At 47.5% G+C, this 20,438-nt stretch overlaps 1 protein-coding gene and 1 pseudogene across 1 annotated transcript; one reads left to right on the forward strand and one right to left on the reverse strand.

Moving 5' to 3' along the window:
* Positions 1 to 3,604: 3,604 nt before the first annotated feature.
* On the forward strand, positions 3,605 to 4,231 carry LOC147959131 (uncharacterized; annotated as a pseudogene).
* A 1,786-nt stretch (positions 4,232 to 6,017) lies between these two features.
* On the reverse strand, positions 6,018 to 10,092 carry LOC147959132 (uncharacterized). The gene is made up of 6 exons (XM_087532484.1): positions 9,902 to 10,092; positions 7,856 to 9,501; positions 7,542 to 7,756; positions 6,445 to 7,395; positions 6,233 to 6,362; positions 6,018 to 6,187 (listed from the first exon to the last, which is right to left on the reverse strand). The coding sequence occupies exons 1-6, from the start codon at positions 10,090 to 10,092 to the stop codon at positions 6,018 to 6,020; spliced, it is 3,303 nt and encodes a 1,100-aa protein (XP_087388610.1).
* Positions 10,093 to 20,438: the final 10,346 nt, after the last annotated feature.

The raw sequence follows: 20,438 nt of genomic DNA on the forward strand, positions 1-20,438 counted from the left end.
ACTTGACTGGATCTCCTTTACCATGAATTACAATGTCTAGTCAGTCCATGGTCTTTAAAGGTGTTGTGCATTTATGTTTTGCAGTCTCAGAAAGGGCTAGCGAGATACCATCTTGTTATGTCATATTATGATTGTTTTGAGAAATTGTTGTCATCCAAGATTTATTATTATTGCTCGCTAGTTGATTATGCTATTGATATGAGTAAACTTGAGACCTAAGTGTTATTGCTAATGTGGTTAGTTATAATCTTCGCTGAAAACTTGAATGCTGGCTTTACATATTTACAACAACAAGAGAAAAGAGAGTTTGTAAAAGTTTTTATTTATCACTTTCAGTTTTTCAACTGAATTGCTTGAGGACAAGCAAAGGTCTAAGCTTGGGGGAGTTGATACGTCTCTGTCATATCTACTTTTCCAAACACTTTTGCCCTTGTTTTGGACTCTAACTTGCATGATTTGAATGGAACTAACCCGGACTGATGTTTTCAGCAAAATTACCATGGTGTTATTTATGTGCAGAAACAAACATTCTTGGAATGACCTGAAACTTCACGGAGCAACTTTTTAGAAAATATAAAAAATACCTGCAAAAGATGAAGGCCAGGGGGCCCACCACCTATCCACGAGGGTGGGGGGCCCGCCTGCCCCCTAGAGCACGCCCCTACCTCCTGGGCCCCCTGGTGCCTCTCGACTCCAACTCCAACTCTATATTGTGTTCCAAGGAGAAAAAAATCAGAGAGAAGAATTCATCGCGTTTTATGATATGGAGCCGCCGCCAAGCCCTAAAACCTCTTGGGAGGGCTGATCTGGAGTCCGTTCGGGGCTCCGGAGAGGGGAATCCGTCGCCATCGTCATCATCAACCATCCTCCATCACCAATTTCATGATGCTCACCGCCGTGCATGAGTAATTCTATCATAGGCTTGCTGGACGGTGATGGGTTGGATGGGATCTATCATGTAATCGAGTTAGTTTTGTTAGGGTTTGATCCCTAGTATCCACTATGTTATGAGATTTATGTTGCTACGAATTTGCTATGCTTAATGCTTGTCACTAGGGCCCTAGTGCCATGATTTCAGATCTGAACCTATTATGTTTTCATCAATATATGAGTGTTCTTGATCCTATCTTGCAAGTCTATAGTCACCTATTATGTGTTATGATCCTATCTTGCAAGTGAATAATATTTTGAGCGGTATACTTTCATTGTCAACATAACAACCAAGAGATGGCGATATCTTCCATGCTACACACATTATAGGCGGTTCCCAAACAGAATGGTAAAGTTTATACTCCCCCTCCACCAACAAGCATCAATCCATGGCTTGCTCGAAACAATGAGTGCCTCCAACTAACAAGAGTCCCAGGGGGAGTTTTGTTTGCAATTATTTTGATTTAATTTGCATATAGCATGGGACTGGGCATCCCGGTGACCAGCCATTTTCTCGTGAGTGAGGAGCGGAGTCCACTCCTCTTGAGAATAACCCACCTTACATGGAAGATACGGACATCCCTAGTTGATACATGAGCTATTCGAGCATACAAAACAGGATATTTATTTCAAGGTTTAGAGTTTGGCACATACAAATTTACTTGGAACGGCAGGTAGATACCGTATATAGGTAGGTATGGTGGACTCATATGGAACAACTTTGGGGTTTATGGGATTGGATGCACAAGCAGTATTCCCGCTTAGTAGAGGTGAAGGCTAGAAAAAGACTGGGAAGCGACCAGCTAGAGAGCGACAACAGTCATGAACATGCATTAAAATTAATCAACACCAAATGCAAGCATGAGTAGGATATAATCCACCATGAACATGAATATCATGAAGGCTATGTTGATTTTGTTTCAACTACATGCGTGAACATGCGCCAAGTCAAGTCACTTAAATCATTCAGAGGAGGATACCACCCTATCATACCACATCATGATACGTCTCCGTCGTATCTACTTTTCCAAACACTTTTGCCCTTGTTTTGGACTCTAACTTGCATGATTTTAATGGAACTAACCCGGACTGACGCTGTTTTCAGAAGAATTACCATGGTGTTATTTATGTGCAGAAACAAACATTCTCGGAATGACCTGAAACTTCACGGAGCAACTTTTTGGAAGATATAAAAAATACCTGCAAAAGATGAAGGCCAGGGGGCCCACCACCTGTCCACGAGGGTGGGGGGCGCGCCCCCTACCTCGTGGGCCCCCTAGTGCCTCTCCGACTCCAACTCTAACTCTATATATTGTGTTCCGGGGAGAAAAAAATCAGAGAGAAGAATTCATCGCGTTTTACGATACGGAGCCGCCGCCAAGCCCTAAAACCGAGTTAATTGCACAGAAGTACCACAATTCAGGCATCACATGCAGATTGGTACCATGATTGCTAATTTTTGCATGTCAGTACCAACATTGGTCTAAGTTTTTGCAAATTAGGCTAAAACGCGTATTTATACGTATTGACGCCCGATCCGACAGCTCGGGCCCACCCGTCAGGTGCCACGCTGGCCAATCGGCGTGTGCCCGCGCGCTGACTAGGACGAGCCGGTGCGCTGCTGCTCTCCAACCTGGTCCGGTGGCACCAACTCCAGCCCAGCCGCACCATTCCCCTCCCCTCCTCCTCCTCGCTCGTTTCCTCCGTCGCCGCCGCCCGCGTCCCGACTGCCGGCCGCCGCACCACCCCGCCGACGCCATGGTTTTGGAGGACGAAAGCAGCGACGACCATTCTAGCCTCCCGTACATGCAGTCTTCCTCCACAGACGGTCTCAACGAGGTCAGTACAGGGTTAGGGTTTCAGATTTGGGATTTCTTGATTTGGTTGATATCGCTAGGTTTTGATTTGGCCATTGTCTTTGTGCGAGCTTCTGCAGGTCCCTTTCAGCATTGAAGATCCAGATTACAAGGGGCTTGAGCTGGATGTGATGTCTCCATGTGAGAAGCACGGCATGGCATCTGAGAGGCTTGTTGCCTTTGAAGGAACAGACACAGGTAGGTGGTTTTTAGCATGTGCACAGCCGGTATGGATTGTAGGATTGTAGGCATACTGATTTTTTTTTCTTACTTGGTCAGTGCCATATTGAACTCTGTTTGCTGGAGTACTCTGCTTGCTATCAACATTTTGGTTCATAGTGGTTAGAGTAGCTTATTTAGGTCAAGCATGAGTATATTTTGCTGGAGTACAATGGCATAGTAATTTATGTTAATAGTGGTAGTAGAGTAGCTTACAAATGTTTGAACACTCCTTGATATGAACAATACAGTAACTAAACTAGTCAGTCAGCTACTCAAGTGGCTGCTCCTCTTGTTAAATGTAGTGGTCTGGTGCTAACATAGTAATTTATGTTAATAGTGGTAGTAGAGTAGCTTACAAATATTTGAACACTCCTTGATATAAACAGTACAGTAACTAAACTAGTCAGTCAGCTACTCAAGTGGCTGCTCCTCTTGTTAAATGTAGTGGTCTGATGCTAAATTTAGACATTCTTTTTGGCAACTGCAGTGATTTTATGTAATTACTTGATGTATGAACTATTTTGTTGTTGTTGTTTTTGCAGGAAGGTAGCAATTGTGGCTTTGTTGAATGGGTTGATCACCAGTGGCCCCCAACAATGCAAAATGCATTGTTGAAGCTATGGGCAATGGTTGAAGATGCCAAAAGTGCTAGGGTGAATGACAATCTTGAAAGTTCTTTCACTATCCACCATCTGACAGAAGAGAAGAACAACCTGGAGGCCAACTATGACAAGCTAGTCCAAGATGTGCATCAACTTATGAGCTTCCAGGAGGATAGGGTGGTGGATTTCAGACATCTGTAGTCTGCCATTACATATCAGCATGAATGCAGAAGTGAACTGGTGGCTGATATGAATGCACAGATGGCAAAGAAAGATGCAGAGTTTGAGAAGTTTAAGCAGAATTATGATGTGCTACTGAACCTGACAAGAGCTCAAGCTACAGTCATCCAGAACCTGAAGTTGAAGCATATTACTGATAAGCAATTGCTTACTGAAGCTAAGATGAACTTGGAGTTGAAGAATGCAGAGCTCACAAAGTCTGAGGAGAAGCTCACCCAAGATAAGCTAGAGTTGAAGTTTCAGGTTGCTGATTTGCTCAAGGGAAAGGAAAAGCATAGTGAAGAGAAGGGGAAGCTAGAGCTTCAGATTGCTGGGTTGATTAAGGCAGAGGAGAAGCTGAAGGAGAAGATCAAGGGGATCCAGGCCATCTTAGAGAAGTGAAGAAAATGAATATGAGAGTAGTGGGAATGCTGACCTTTTGGGCATGATGGTTGTGTAGTGTATGGCTCTACTAAATGTGAACTTCTCTAAGATGAACTATGGCTGTGTATGTATGTAGTAGATATGCTTTTCATCCTTTTGTGAGAAAAGGATGAACTATGCATCTAAACTCCACTATGTATTGTGAACAATGGTTGTGTACTTTATAATATGTTGAACTGTAGTAAGTATTATGTGTTATGTGTGTTATGTTTGCTGGATCAGATATTCTGTGTTATGTTTGCTAGACTTCAGATTATGATTTCTCATGCACTAGTTTTTGATGATTATGTTAGCATTGGAAGACTATTTGATGGTTATGTTAGCACTGGATTATTAGATGGTTATGTTATATCATGCATTGGAAGCCTATGTTTAGGTGGCTCCGTCGACCCCGAGTCACCATAAACCCTAATGGTTAGGCTTAGGTGGCTCCATCGACCCCGAGTCACCGTAAACCCTAATGGTTAGGTTTAGGTGGCTCCGTCGACCCCGAGTCACCGTAAACCCTAATGGTTAGGCTTAGGTGGCTCCGTCGACCCCGAGTCACCGTAAACCCTAATGGTTAGGCTTAGGTGGCTCCGTCGACCCTGAGTCACCGTAAACCCTAATGGTTAGGCTTAGGTGGCTCCGTCGACCCCGAGTAACCGTAAACCCTAATGGTTAGGCTTAGGTGGCTCCGTCGACCCTGAGTCACCGTAAACCCTAATGGTTAGGCTTAGGTGGCTTCCTCGACCCCGAGTCACCATAAACCCTAATGGTTAGGCTTAGGTGGCTCCGTCGACCCCGAGTCATCGTAAACCCTAATGGTTAGGTTTAGGTGGCTTCGTCGACCCCGAGTCACTGTAAACCCTAATGGTTAGGCTTAGGTGGCTCCGTCGACCCCGAGTCACCGTAAACCCTAATGGTTAGGCTTAGGTGGCTCCGTCGACCCTGAGTCACCGTAAACCCTAATGGTTAGGTTTAGGTGGCTCCGTCGACCCCGAGTCACCGTAAACCCTAATGGTTAAGCTTAGGTGGCTCCGTCGACCCCGAGTCACCGTAAACCCTAATGGTTAGGCTTAGGTGGCTCCGTCGACCCTGAGTCACCGTAAACCCTAATGGTTAGGCTTAGGTGGCTTCCTCGACCCCGAGTCACCATAAACCCTAATGGTTAGGCTTAGGTGGCTCCGTCGACCCCGAGTCACCGTAAACCCTAATGGTTAGGCTTAGGTGGCTCCGTCGACCCCGAGTCACCGTAAACCCTAATGGTTAGGCTTAGGTGGCTTCCTCGACCCCGAGTCACCGTAAACCCTAATGGTTAGGCTTAGGTGGCTTCCTCGACCCCGAGTCACCGTAAACCCTAATGGTTAGGCTTAGGTGAAATTTGGCCCTAATCCCTGCAATCTCTGCATTCTTCTCTCTGAGTTGAGTTTGCAGAGACAGAAACATGGCCTCCCTTGTGCCATCATCTTCACTTGGAGTCAGGATTGGAAATTGATCTTCAGAGCTAGCAACAGTTGCACCTTTAAGCAACAGTTCAACATTCAGAAAACCACCTAAAGGTGAACATTCAGATAACCACCTAAAGTTCAACATTCAGATAATCACCTAAAGTTCACCACATATCCAGTAGCAAGTTCTACATATCCAGTACTCCACCTCAAGTTCAACATTACAAGCATCAAGTTCAACATTACTAGAGTACTCCACCAGTACTCCACCTCAAGCATCAAGTTCAACCAAAATAACACCACAGTATTTCACATTACATGGCTCCTCCTCCTCCCATGCTAGCATTGAAGTAGGACATCCATCCAGTGTGTGTGCCATCAGTAGGAATGCTAGCATATTGCCTGGGAGCACCTCTTCCAGCTCTTCCTCTGCCTCTGCCAGCTCCTCTTCCAGATGGTGGTGGTGTAGTAGAAGTAGCACCAGCTCCCCTTCCTCTTCCAAATGGTGGTGTTGTAGTAGAAGTAACACCAGCTCCTCTGCCAGCTCCTCTTCTTCCAGATGATGGTGGTGTAGGAGCAGAAGCAGCAGGTCTTGGCTGTCTTGCTGTTGGTGCAGTAGAAGGACCAGCAACTCTTGGCTGTGAGGTACTTGGAGTAGCCTTGCAAAGAACAATTAATAATGCTAGAAAGAAATGTACAAGAAAGAAAACATTAGTATATTTGAAGGTGAAAAATTATTACCACATGCTTATTCTTCCTCAAAGCTAGCTCAGGCGTCAACTGTTTAAGACAGTTTGTGTACCTATGCCCTTGGAGACCACAATTGCCACATGTTATGGTCCCCATTCTTGAAGTTTCTTTTGGCTTTGGTACTTCAAATTTTCCCTTGATCCTCTTTTCTTTCCTTCTTCCTCTCTTGATTTTGAATGCAGGTGGTTCTATGTCTGGACCAGGGGTCCTTGTCCAATCATGCTCACTAGGCACAGGAAAGATCATTGGTTCATAAGCTGTAGCATAAAAATCTTTCTTGAAGAATTTGCTGACATAATCCTCTGGTTTCCTTTTAGCCTTGTTTATTGCAGAGATGGCATGGTTGCAAGGTATGCCACTAAGGTCCCACTTCCTGCATCCACATGTCTGAAGTTCCAGGTTGACAGCATGTCTTTGTTGCCCACTTGTAACTTGCCATAAGTTGACCCCTGCCTGTATTGGCTTGCAGTATCTGGCCCTCTCCTTCTCAGCCTCTAGCTTCTCACTGTAATGAGGTGTTATCTCCCATCTTGCTTCCTTAACACTCTCTCTCTTATTGTGCCACCTCACCATCTGCTTATCTTTTATCCCATCACACATTGTCCTTATAGGTTTTCTCCTAACATCTAGAATGTACTTGTTGAACACCTCAGACAAGTTGTTCACTACCAAGTCAGTCTTGCAGTTTGTGTCAAATGCATGCCTTGCCCATGTCTTTTTTGGTATTGCAGTAAGCCACTCCCAAGCTTCCTCACTTTCAGCTCTAAGATCATTCATTGCAATATTAAATTTGTGTTCATTGTAGGCATAGCTAGCATTATCCATGCACTTCTTAAGATCTTCACCCCTAAACCCAGCATTTTGGAAATTTGCATATATATGTCTAAGGCAGAACCTTTGGTTGCAATTTGGAAACACAGCATTCACTGCATACAGTAACCCCTGACACAAACAATATAACAAGTCTAAGCTACATCCTAAAGAAATATGCACCAATGAATTAAATATGCATTCTAATCTACTATAAACACTTGTGCAAAACATAATGAAACTCTAAGATAATGTAAACACTTCTACAAAACACATACCTTTTGTCTATCTGACATTATAGTATAAGGTCCAAACTTGCCCACTTCTCCCCCTAGGCAAATTTTCAGTTGGTGTAGAAACCAACACCAACTAGCTTTGTCCTCTTGTCCAACTATGCCAAATGCCAGTGGATATATGTTGTTGTTGCCATCTCTACCAGTGGCAGCAAGGAGTTGACCACCTATAGTGAGCTTAATGAAGCACCCATCAACACCTGCATAATCAACATTTCCAAACATTAAATACATTCAAGTGAGAAACAAAATGTAGTACTCTACAATATGTAAATGGTGCACAAGGTTTAGGAACTAACCAATGAATGGCCTACACCCATTGAGAAACCCCTCCCTTGCTCCATTCATGCAAAAGAACATGGCATGGAATCTTGGGCCTGGGTGGGGTATTCTTGCAGTTGGTGTTGGAGTAACAGTAGTGACTATTACTCTGCTCCCAGGGTTTGTGTCCATGACAGTCTGAGCATAGTCTTTAAGCCTAGGATATTGCTTCTTGTGATCTCCTAACACAGCTTCAATAGCTATGTTCTTTGCCCTATATGCCATGCACTTGGGCACATCTACACCATATTTTTCATTGCATGCATCAATTATAGTCTGAATACCAGTAGTTATATCAGATCTAAAGAGATGCTCATATTTCTGTGCTAGCCACTTAGCACTAACCCTGGTGGTCTCTGTGGTACTAGGGCAAGTGTGTTCTAGTCTCATCTTCTTAATTACAAAGGTTTTCTCCCCTTTTATAACTGCTGCCACCATTAAGAAGTGGCATTGTTTATCTGTACACTCAACAATTATCCTCTGATCTGAATTCCTGTGATACCTGAAATTCCTGGCCTGGGTGATGTGCAAATTCAACAAAGCATCTATGAATTGATGCTGATCCCTAAAACACAACTTCATACATAGTTGCTCATGTGGTTGCTCCAATTTCTCATTATAGCACTTCCTAGCAGGCCTTTTCTTTGCCCTACTCTTCCTTTTATTTGGTAGGACAAAAGAGAGTGGCTCAAAACCATCATCATCACTCTCCCTCAACAACCCCTTCTCTTCTTCATCTGATGATGGTCTGAAATCAGGTTCAACCTCTGGTAGCTCACTACAATGTGACCTAGTGGTTGGGCCTCTTCTAACTAGCAGCTTCTGCTTCTTGTTTACAGGTTCAACTATAGTTTCTTCTTCTTGTTCAAAAGTCCTATCTTGTTCTACCTCAAATGGGTCCTCAACTTCAGTGTCACCCTCATAATGCAGCATTTCTTCCTCTTCTGATTGATCATCATCTGATTCTTCCTCTTGTGCTTCTAGCTCTCTCTGTCTCTTTCCCTCTTCCACCTCTACATCTTCATCATCAACCATGTAATTAGGGTCACTTCCAATTTGATCATCCTCATCAGAGGCATCACTGTCCTCATAAGCCTCAAATCCTTGATATCCCTCTTCTTCTTCTTCCAAAACTGCTTTCAACTTGTCTGTTGCATTTTTGCTTTCTTGTGTGCAAACACCAGCAGGACCAGCAGGGTGATGTGTGATACATTGACTGTCAAAGACTACTCCTTCCTTATCAACAGCTAAGATAGGAGGCTCACTAAGATCATAAACGATAGGCTCTTGGTACACCATAGTGGACAAGTCTGGCTTTTCTAAATGCTGCCTCTCAAAATCAGTATCAGGGGGTGGACAAGCCCTGACTAGCAAATTAAGCACCAATTTGTCCTGGATCTTCCTCTTTATCATCTGTAATTCTGCATGACTGTCTACCAAATCCAGCCCTTTCTCTCCTAAATATGGATTTTCAATGTGAAACAAACAATCATATGCATTAAATCCTTGGGTTTCCATCACTGCAACCAAATTCAGATAAGTAATATCTGAACCACACAGCTTCATCTCCAATGGCTCTCTTGCATCAAAATGGATCCTTACTTCCCAAATGTCTTCATCCAAACTACAGAACAAATTAAATTTCATGTATTCATTATAATTACTCTTAATTTGCAGAGCAAAAGTACAGTACAGTGTAATTTAAAGTAACCTATAAGTCTATTATTTACTAATTGAGCACAATAGCAAAATTTGGAGAGCAACAGTACAGTACAAAACAATTTAAAGTAACAGTACCAGACAGTACAGAACAATTTGGAGAGCCACAATAATCCCAAATTTTTACTGTCATTGAACTAATTTGAGAGTGCAATACACTATGTTACTAGGTTAGTTTAATTGTCCTATACTAGTCACTTCAATTGGATAAAACCTAATCCCCAACTGGATAAAGCAGAAGATGAACAAACCCTAAAAATGCCCAATTGGATAAATCAGAGGAGGAAGAGGACAAGGGTACTTACAGCATGCCGCCAAGTCCATGCGTCAACTCATGGCTGCTGCTAGGGTTCGCCACCCACTGATGCGCCAACCGCAACCGCTGCTCCATGGTGAGTAACATCGACCCCTCGTCGTCGGTCGAGTATGCGGAGCTGGAGTCCTCGCCGCCATCCCAGTCGACGCCAGCCGTTCTGCTAGGAGGCCAGAACGGCATCTCACCGCCGCCGTGGATGCCCTCGCCGTCGTCGCTGCTTTCGTCCTCCAAAACCATGGCGTCGGCGGGGCGGTGCGGCGGCCGGCAGTCGGGACGCGGGCGGCGGCGACGGAGGAAACGAGCGAGGAGGAGGAGGGAGGGGGATGGTGCGGCCGGGCTGGAGCTGGTGCGACCGGACCAGGTTGGAGAGCAGCAGCGCACCGGCTCGTCCTAGTCAGCGCGCGGGCACATGCCGATTGGCCAGCGTGGCACCTGACAGGTGGGCCCGAGCTGTCGGATCGGGCGTCAATACGTATAAATACGCGTTTTAGCCTAATTTGCAAAAACTTAGACCAATGTTGGTACTGACACGCAAATATTAGCAATCATGGTACCAATCTGCATGTGATGCCCGAATTGTGGTACTTCTGTGCAATTAACTCCCTAAAACCTCTCGGGAGGGCTGATCTGTAGTCCGTTCGGGGCTCCGGAGAGGGGAATCCATCGCCATCGTCATCATCAACCATCCTCCATCACCAATTTCATGATGCTCACCGCCGTGCATGAGTACTTCCATCGTAGGCTTGCTGGACGGTGATGGGTTGGATGGGATCTATCATGTAATCGAGTTAGTTTTGTTAGGGTTTGATCCCTAGTATCCACTATGTTCTGAGATTGATGTTGCTATGAATTTGCTATGCTTAATTCTCGTCACTAGGGCCCGAGTGCCATGATTTCACATCTGAACCTATTATGTTTTCATCAATATATGAGTGTTCTTGATCCTATCTTGCAAGTCTATAGTCGCCTATTATGTGTTATGATCCGTTAACCCTGAAGTGACAATAATCGGGATACTTACCGGTGATGACCGTAGTTTGAGGAGTTCATGTATTCACTATGTGTTAATGCTTTGTTCCGGTACTCTATTAAAAGGAGGCCTTAATATCCCTTAGTTTCCGTAAGGACCCCGCTGCCACGGGAGGGTAGGACAAACGATGTCATGCAAGTTCTTTTCCATAAGCACGTATGACTATGTTTGGAATACATGCCTACATTATATCAATGAACTGGAGCTAGTTCTGTGTCACCCTAGGTTATGGCTGTTACATGATGAACCGCATCCGGCATAATTCTCCATCACTGATCCATTGCGTGCGAGCTTTCCATATATTTGTTCTTTGCTTATTTACTTTCTCGTTGCTATTGCTATCATCACTACAAAATACCAAAAACATTACTTTTACTTCTGTTACTTTTTGTTACCTTTACCACTACTATCATATTACTTTGCTACTAAATACTTTGCTGCAGATACTAAGTTTCCAGGTGTGGTTGAATTGACAACTCAGCTACTAATACTTGAGAGTATTCTTTGGCTCCCCTTGTGTCGAATCAATAAATTTGGGTTGAATACTATACCCTCGAAAACTGTTGTGATCCCCTATACTTGTGGGTTATCACATCACAACCATTTTAATAGCATGTTGGCACGCAAGGTAAACCATTATAAGCTCCTAGCTAATTAAGCATGGCACAGGAAACTATGATCTCTAGTTGTCATTGCAAACATGTTTATTCATAATAGGCTGAATCAGGAATGATGAACTAATCATATTTACAAAAACAAGAGAGGTCGAGTTTGTACCAGCTTTTGTCATCTCAGTCAGGCCATCATATATCGTCATAATTGCCTTTCACTTGCACGACCGAACGATGTGGATAATAATAATAGTGCATGTGCATTGGACTAAGCTGGAATCTGCAAGCATTCAATAAACATGAGAAGACAAGGCAATATGGGCTCTTTTGTCAGATCAACAATAGTGCATATAAGAGCCACTTCAACAATTGAATTATGGTCTTCTCCTATCGACCCCCAATGAAAAGAAAAGAAATAAAACTATTTACATGGGAAAACGCCCAACAAGCAAAAGAAGAACAATAAATCTTTTTGGGTTTTCTTTTTAATTACTACTACAAGCATGGAAAGTAAACTAATTAAAAGCTACAAATAATTTTTTTAGTTTTCTTAAGGTTTATTAAACACACAAGAAGAAAGCATAAAAAGGAAAATAAACTAGCATGGATATTACAATGAAAAAGTATGAGCACCGACATCTAGCAATGAGTGTTTGAACATGAATATAATGTCGGTGAGAAATACGTACTCCCCCAAGCTTAGGCTTTTGGCCTAAGTTGGTCTATGGCCACGGTTGGCCTGGTGGATATCCATAGTAATAGTTGGGGTCGTACTGCGAAGAAGAAGACTCTGATTGCCACTAGTTGGCAATCATCTCCGGATCCCACTGGGAATTAGATTGTCATGGAGGATCAACTTGTGGTTCCGACTCTGGCTCTGTGGCTGATGTAGGATTTCGGTAGGCGTGAATAGCCTCTAACGGAACAAGGTACTGGCCTGCAGATAAATCAAACAAGGAAGGAGCAGGCAGGGTAATAGTCTCAGGATGATGTTTATCAAAGAACAATTTGTATTTAAGCTCCCCTTCCCTATTATTAACAATAAAATCGTGTGCCACCATACTCTTATAATCTAAATAAACATGGGGCAGCAATTTTTCTTCCTTCTCATAATGCCTAATAGGTATTGAGGGAGTCCTGGATTAGGGGGTGTCCGGATAGCCAGACTATACCTTCGGCCGGACTCCTGGACTATGAAGATATAAGATTGAAGACTTCGTCCCGTGTCCGGTTCCTTGGCGTGGAAGGCAAGCTTGGCAATACGGATATGTAGATCTCTTTCCATTGTAACCGACTCTGTGTAACCCTAGCCCACTCCGGTGTCTATATAAACTGGAGGGTTTTAGTCCGTAGGATGAACAACAATCATACCATAGGCTAGGGTTTAGCCTCTCTGATCTCGTGGTAGATCCACTCTTGTACTACCCATATCATCAATATTAATCAAGCAGGACATAGAGTTTTACCTCCATCAAGAGGGCCCGAACCTGGGTAAAACATCGTGTCCCCTGCCTCCTGTTACCATCCGCCTAGACGCATAGTTCGGGACCCCCTACCCGAGATCCACCAGTTCTGACACCGACATTGGTGCTTTCATTGAGAGTTCCTCTGTGTCGTCACTTTTAGGCCCGATGGCTCCTCCGATCATCAACAACGATGAGATCCAGGGTGAGACTTTTCTCCCCGGACAGATCTTCGTGTTTGGCAGCTTTGCACTGCGGGCCAATTCGCTTGGTCATCTGGAGCAGATCGAAAGCTACGCCCCTGGCCATCAGGTCAGATTTGTAAGTTTGAACTACATGGCCGACCTCCGCGGAGATTTGATCTTCGACGGATTCGAGCCGCAGCCGAGCGCGCCGCACTGTCACGATGGGCATGATCTAGCTCTGCCGCCGAACAGTGCCCTGGAGGCCGTACCCGCATCAGCTCCGACCCTTAATTCGGAGCCAACTGCGCCAATCAAGGATGGGTGGTTGGACACCGCCTCTGGGGCTGCAATCTCTACAGCGATCGAGCCAAACACCAGCCCTATTCTCTGCGAAGCCCGTGACTCCAAGGAGTCGGACTCCTCTCCAGACTCCGAGCTCTCCGCGCCCCTACCGATCGAACCCGATTGGGCGCCGATCATGGAGTTCACCGCCGCGGACATCTTTCAGCACTCGCCCTTCAGCGATATTCTGAATTCACTAAAGTCTCTCTCTTTATCAGGAGAGCCCTGGCCGGACTATGGTCAGCAAGGTTGGGATGTGGATGAAATTCAAAGCCCACCCACCACCCACTTCGTAGCCACTGTCGATGATTTGACCGAGATGCTCGACTTCGACTTCGAAGACATTGACGGTATGGACGCCGATGAAGGAGACGATCAAGAACCAGCGCCTATAGGGCACTGGAAAGCCACCTCGTCGTATGATATATACATGGTGGACACCCCAAAAGAAGGCAATGGCGATGGAACAGCGGAGGATGACCCCTCCAAGAAGAAGCCTAAGCGTCGGCGTCAGCGGCGCCGCTCTAAATCCCGCCAAAGCAAAAACGGTGATTCCGGCACGGGAGATAATAACACCCCGGACAGTGCCAAAGACAACCACCTCCAGCAAGATTTAGCACAGGAGGATGGAGAAGCCAGCCCTCATGAGAGAGCGGTAGACAGAGAGGTCGAGGACAATAATTATATGCCTCCCTCTGAAGACGAAGAAAGCCTCGACGACGACGAATTTGTCGTACCGGAGGATCCCGTCGAACAAGAGCGTTTCAAACGCAAGCTTATGGCCACGGCGAGCAGCCTCAAAAAAACAGCAACAGCTTAGAGCTGATCAAGATTTGCTAGCCGACAGATGGACTGAGGTCCTTGCGGCCGAAGAGTATGAACTCGAACGCCCCTCCAAGAGCTACCCAAAGCGCAGGCTGCTACCCTGATTAGAGGAGGAAGCACCTAAACCTACATTACCAGCGCATGATGTGGCCGACCGGCCACCCCGCGGCCGTGACAGAGAGGCCTCTCGGCCCTCCACTCAAGCCGCACCCGGGCGCCGCTCAAAAAATACCAAGGCACGGGAAAATGCGCCAGACCTGCAAGATATATTGGAGGACAAGGCAAGCCAAACAAGATCGATCTACGGATCGCGTGGGCGCCCCACGGCACGAGACGGTAATCGTCACTCCGGATACAGTCAATCCGCCCGGGCCGAACACAGTAGACAAAGCTCGTTTGAGCTGCGTCGTGATATGGCCCAATACAGAGGCGCCGCACACCCACTATGCTTCACAGATGAAGTAATGGATCATCAAATCCCTGAGGGTTTCAAACCCGTGAACATTGAATGATATGATGGCACAACAGATCCTGCGGTATGGACCGAGGGCTATCTCCTTCATATCCACATGGCCCGCGGTGATGACCTACACGCCATCAAATACCTCCCACTCAAGCTTAAAGGACCAGCTTGGCATTGGCTTAATAGCTTGCCAGCAGAATCAATTGGTTGTTGGGAGGACCTGGAAGCCGCATTCCTCGACAATTTCCAGGGCACTTATGTGCGACCACCAGACGCCGATGACCTTAGCCACATAATTCAGCAGCCAGAGGAATCGGCCAGACAATTCTGGACATGGTTCCTAACCAAGAAAAATCAAATCGTCGACTATTCGGACGCAGAGGCCCTAGCAGCCTTCAAGCATAACATCCGCGACGAGTGGCTTGCACGGCACCTAGGACAGGAAAAGCCGAAATCCATGGCAGCCCTCATGACACTTATGACCCGCTTTTGCGCGCGAGAAGACAGCTGGCTAGCTCGCAGCAATAACATGACCAAGAGCCCTGGTAATTCGGATACCAAGGACAGCAGTGGCAGGTCGCGTCGCAACAAGCAAAAGCGCCGCATTAACGGCGACAATGCTGAGGATACGGCAGTTAGTGCCTGATTCAGAGGCTCTAAACCTGGTCAGCGGAAAAAGCCATTCAAAAGAAATACTCCGGGCCCATCCAGTTTGGACCGAATACTCGACCGCTCATGTCAGATACATGGCACCCCCGAAAAAACAGTCAATCACACCAACAGGGATTGTTGGGTGTTCAAGCAGGCAGGCAAGTTAAATGCCGAAAGCAGAGACAAGGGGTTGCATAGCGATGACGAGAAGGAGCCCCGGCCGCCGAACAATAGTGGACAGAAAGGTTTTCCCCCACAAGTGTGGATGGTGAACATGATATACGCAACCCACGTCCCCAAGAGGGAGCGGAAGCGTGCGCTAAGGGACGTATACGCGATGGAGCCAGTCGGCCCAAAGTTCAACCCATGGTCTTCCTGCCCGATCACTTTTGATCGAAGGGACCACCCCACTAGCAACCGTCATGGCGGATTCGCCGCATTGGTTCTAGACCCAATTATTGACGGATTTCACCTCACTAGAGTCCTTATGGATGGCGGCAGCAGCCTGAACCTGCTTTACCAGGATACAGTGTGGAAAATGGGCATCGATCCCTCGAGGATTAAACCCACTAAAACGACCTTTAAAGGCGTCATACCAGGTGTAGAGGCCAACTGTACAGGCTCAGTTACACTTGAAGTGGTCTTCGGATCTCCGGATAATTTTCAAAGCGAGGAGTTAATCTTCGACATAGTCCCGTTCCGCAGTGGCTATCATGCACTGCTCGGGCGAACCGCATTTGCCAAGTTCAATGCGGAGCCGCACTACGCATACCTCAAGCTCAAAATGCCAGGCCCTCGAGGAGTCATTACGGTCAATGGAAACACTGAACTCTCTCTCCGAACGGAGGAGCATACGGCGGCTATCGCGGCGGAAGTACAAAGCAGCCTCTCAAGGCAATTTTCCAGTCCGGCCATTAAACGTCTGGACACCGTCAAGCGCGCCCGGAGTAACCTACAGCAAGACCGCCGGGCACGTTCCGAGCAAGCGTAGCAATGCGGCCCCAACCCCAGCCCTCGCGAACTTGCGAAACCAGTGTTGCGCGTACATAACTACGCTCTGGAAATACCATGGGAAAAAGGGGAGGGGCACAATCACGGCACGCCCGAAACACGGCTTAAACCGCACTAGGGGTTGCCGACTTTTTCATTTTCTCTTACTTTCAGGACTCCACTCTTCGGAAGGCCTGTCCGGTAGTACAATTGCTGCACAAACGATACAACAACCAGGGGAGCAGAAAGCTACGCCGCACTACAGAACTTTAAGGTGGTCTCTATAACAAGCAGTATACCTGTTTCACATAACATTCCGCAGCTCGCCCCTAGAAAGGACATATTTGATAGTCCCATCTTTTGCTTATCGCACTATTTGTATCGTCCTGCTTTGATCACAGCCTTTTTTAAATAAACAATGCATAGCTTCCGTCTATTATTGCATTACTCTTTTTTACGAATATATGTTCATTAATGACATGTTGCACCCGTACACTTTGGTACGGCCAATACGCCAGGGGCTTAAGTACCCCACAATATGGTGTGAGAAGTCCGAACACTTTCACAAGTGCGGCACCCCGAACTTATAGCATTATATGCATCGGCTCCGAATCATGTCTTGGGTCAATAGTTGGGTTTGCCCGGCTCCTATGTTTTGGTACCTTACGTTCCGTTATATCGGCTAAGGTAGCACTAGGAGAACTACTGCGATTGTGCCCCAGTTGAGCTGGGCTAAGCAACTCAGTAGAGAAAGCTAAAACTGACTGTCATGATGAGGCGAGAGCTGGTCGTTGTTCGAGAGGTTTTCGAGTCCCTAAAGACTTATGCCGCTTAGAGCGAGGAGTCGGCTTTGTCCGGCCTAGGCGTGGATAGCGCCCCGAACTCGGTCTTCCGAACACTAGGGGCTTTGCCGAAATTTAAAATTATAGAATTCTATGGCTAAGTGAGAGTGTTCAAGCATTATAGTCCGATTGCCTTGTTTGTTGTGTTGAGCGGCTCCCTCGAAGGACCCAAGAATGGGAAAAAGAGCGCTCATGTTTATCCCAAACACCCCAGCACTCGTGCCATGGGGGCAGAAGCCGACGACTCGCCATCTCTCAAATTTGATAAATGGCCGAACAGAAGGTAATATTTTAAATTCAAAAAGCATTGCTTAGCGCACATGAACAAGTTTTCAGCGCACATGACAAAACGAGTGAGTTTACTGAAAAATTACATCCATGGAACATTCATCCGCCACAAGGCGGGCACCCTTCAGAACACCCTCATAATACATCTCGGGCTTGCGATGCTCCTTGCCCAGTGGCGGCCCGTCCTTCACAAGCTTCTAGCATCCAGCTTGCCCCAGTGCACCTTCGCATGGGCAAGCGCCCTACGGGCACCCTCGATGCATACGGAGCGCTTGATGACTTCGAGCCTTGGACATGCCTCCACCAGCCGCCTCACCAGCCCGAAGTAGCTCCCAGGCATGGCCTCTCCAGGCCACAGCCGGACTATGAGGCCCTTCATGGCCTGTTCGGCCACCTTATGGAGCTCGACCAACTGTTTCAGCTGGTCGCTTAAGGGCACCGGGTGTTCGGCCTCAGCATACTGAGACTAGAACACCTTCTCCGTCGAGCTTCCATCCTCGGCTCGGTAGAAGGCGGCGGCATCCGACACGCTACAGGGAAAGTCTGCGAATGCTCCTGGAGAGCTCCGGATCCGGGTAAGTAACAAGTAATTCACTTTTACGTGCTTGCTTTGCATAAAGAATGCCTTACCCACCAGTATCTTTTTTATTGCCTCAACCTCCTGGAGGGCCTTCTGGGCTTCGGCCTTGGCAGACTTGGCATCTTCAATGGCCGCCGCGAGCTCAGACTCTCGCGTCTTCGAGTCAAGCTCCAAACTCTCATGTTTTTTCATGAGAGCCTGGAGCTCTTGCCGCACCTCGCCAACCTGCGTCTCATTCTTCTCCCGCTCGGTGCGCTCCGTGGCCGCCCTCTTCTCGGCCTCGGACAGCGCTTGCTTAAGGGTCGCCACCTCAGTTGTGGCCCCTACAATATCCGCGTTAATCCTGTTACTTTTTGCAATTGCACCTTTCACATATTTCAATAAGGTATTTCTTACCTTCCTTCTCCTCGAGTTGCCTCTTGGCATGGCCGAGCTCGTTCTCGGACCGCGCGAGGTTTTGCTTCAGCGTATCCACCTCCGCAGTCACTGTGGCGGAGGCCAGCAGTGAAGCCTGCACACGCATATCGACTTGATTATGTTAGACTCCTGCGAATGTTATTAGATCCTCTATTCAGCTTTTCCTTCCGAACGCCGAACAGAGCATCAGGGGCTACTATCTATGCGGTAATATTTTTACATATTCTTTACTTACCTCAAAGCCTATTAGAAGGCTGGCACAGGCTTCAGTCAGTCTGCTCTTGGCGGACTGAACCTTCTAGATCACCGCACTCATAACAGTGCGGTGCTCCTTGTCGATGGAGGCGCCGTTAAGCACCTCCAGCAAATTGTCCGGTGCCTCCGGTTGGAGGGAGGTCACCGGCTCGGTAGGCTTTCTCCTCTTGGAAGGAGGCTGCCTACCGGAGTCCGGAACCGTTGAAGGTTCCGGCGCGGTGTCCGGATCAAAGCCAGACTTAGAGCCCTTGGGGGTTTTGTCCCCTTTACGCCTGGAGTCCGGGAGGTCGCCTTGCGGTGCCTCCAGGACCACCTCCTCCTGGCTTGGAACCTGTTGGGACGCCATCTCGGTGTTGTCCGTAGGGTGGGGGGAGGTAGCCGTCGGAAGCGAGTTCACATCCGACGAATCCAGGGAGCCACTCGACGACTTGTCAAGCCCGGCCTTGGGCGGACTGCGTAGTCATATTCGGCGTAAGGAGGAGCTGTGCAAGAAAGGAACGCTATGAATTGCTCTGGTGTCCGAATACTTACGATCTCACCAGGGGCTTGGCCCTGTGCGGCCACTCCTCTTTGCCGTCGTCGGCGTTGGTGGAGTAGTCCGGAGGAAGGGTCTTCCCCTTTTTGGACCCTTCGGCCTCCCCATTTGGGGCGGCCTTCCTTTTCTTCCCTTCCCCCGCTGGAGGGGGAGAGGTCTCTTCTTCCTCCTCCTCATCTTCATGGGAGGAGTGTGCCATGGAGTCATCGGATGATGAATCCGACAACTCCTGGCGCCGAGCACTCTTTCAAGTCCCCGTGGCCTTCTTCTTGGCCTCCTTCTCCGGCACCACATAGGGTGCTGGAACCAGCAGCTTCGCCAAGCGAGCGTCCGCTGGGCCTTTGGGCAAAGGAGCCGGACAGTTGATCTGTCCGGACGTCTCCTGCCAATCCTGTCAAAGGTAAGGGAGCTTAGATCCCGCATGGAGTCAAACTATGAAAAACTAATACCCTGTAAAAGGTAAAAACAGCTTACTGCATGAGCGTGACGCTGCGTGTTGAATCCGCGATCCTCGGTAGCGGATGCGGGGGCCTCGGCGCCCTTGAAAAGCACCTTCCAGGCATCTTCGTACGTCGTGTTGAAGAGTCTGCTAAGAGTTCGGTGCCGCGCCAGGTCGAACTCCCACAGGTTGAAAGCCCGTTGTTGACACGGGAGGATCCGGCGGATGAGCATAACCTGGACTACGTTGACAAGTTTGAGCTTCCTGTCCACCAGGGTTTGGACGCATGTTTGGAGTCCGGTCAAATCTCCTTTTTTACCCCACGACAGGCCCGTCTCTTTCCAGGAGGCGAGCCGCGTAGGGGGTCCGGATCAGAACTCGGGGGCTGCGACCCATTCAGGGTCGCGCGGCTCGGTGATGTAAAACCACCCGACTGCCACCCCTTTAGGGACTCCACGAAGGAGCCCTCGAACCATAGGACGTTGGGCATCTTGCCCACCATGGCGCCTCCGCACTCCGCCTGGGTGCCGCGCACCACCTTCGGCTTGACATTGAAATTCTTGAGCCATAGGCCGAAATGGGGGCGGATGCGGAAGAAAGCCTCGCACAC

Source organism: Triticum urartu, chromosome 7A (genome assembly GCF_056163025.1).
Source record: "Triticum urartu cultivar PI428250 chromosome 7A, HENAU_Tu73, whole genome shotgun sequence".
Classification (NCBI taxonomy): domain Eukaryota; kingdom Viridiplantae; phylum Streptophyta; class Magnoliopsida; order Poales; family Poaceae; genus Triticum; species Triticum urartu.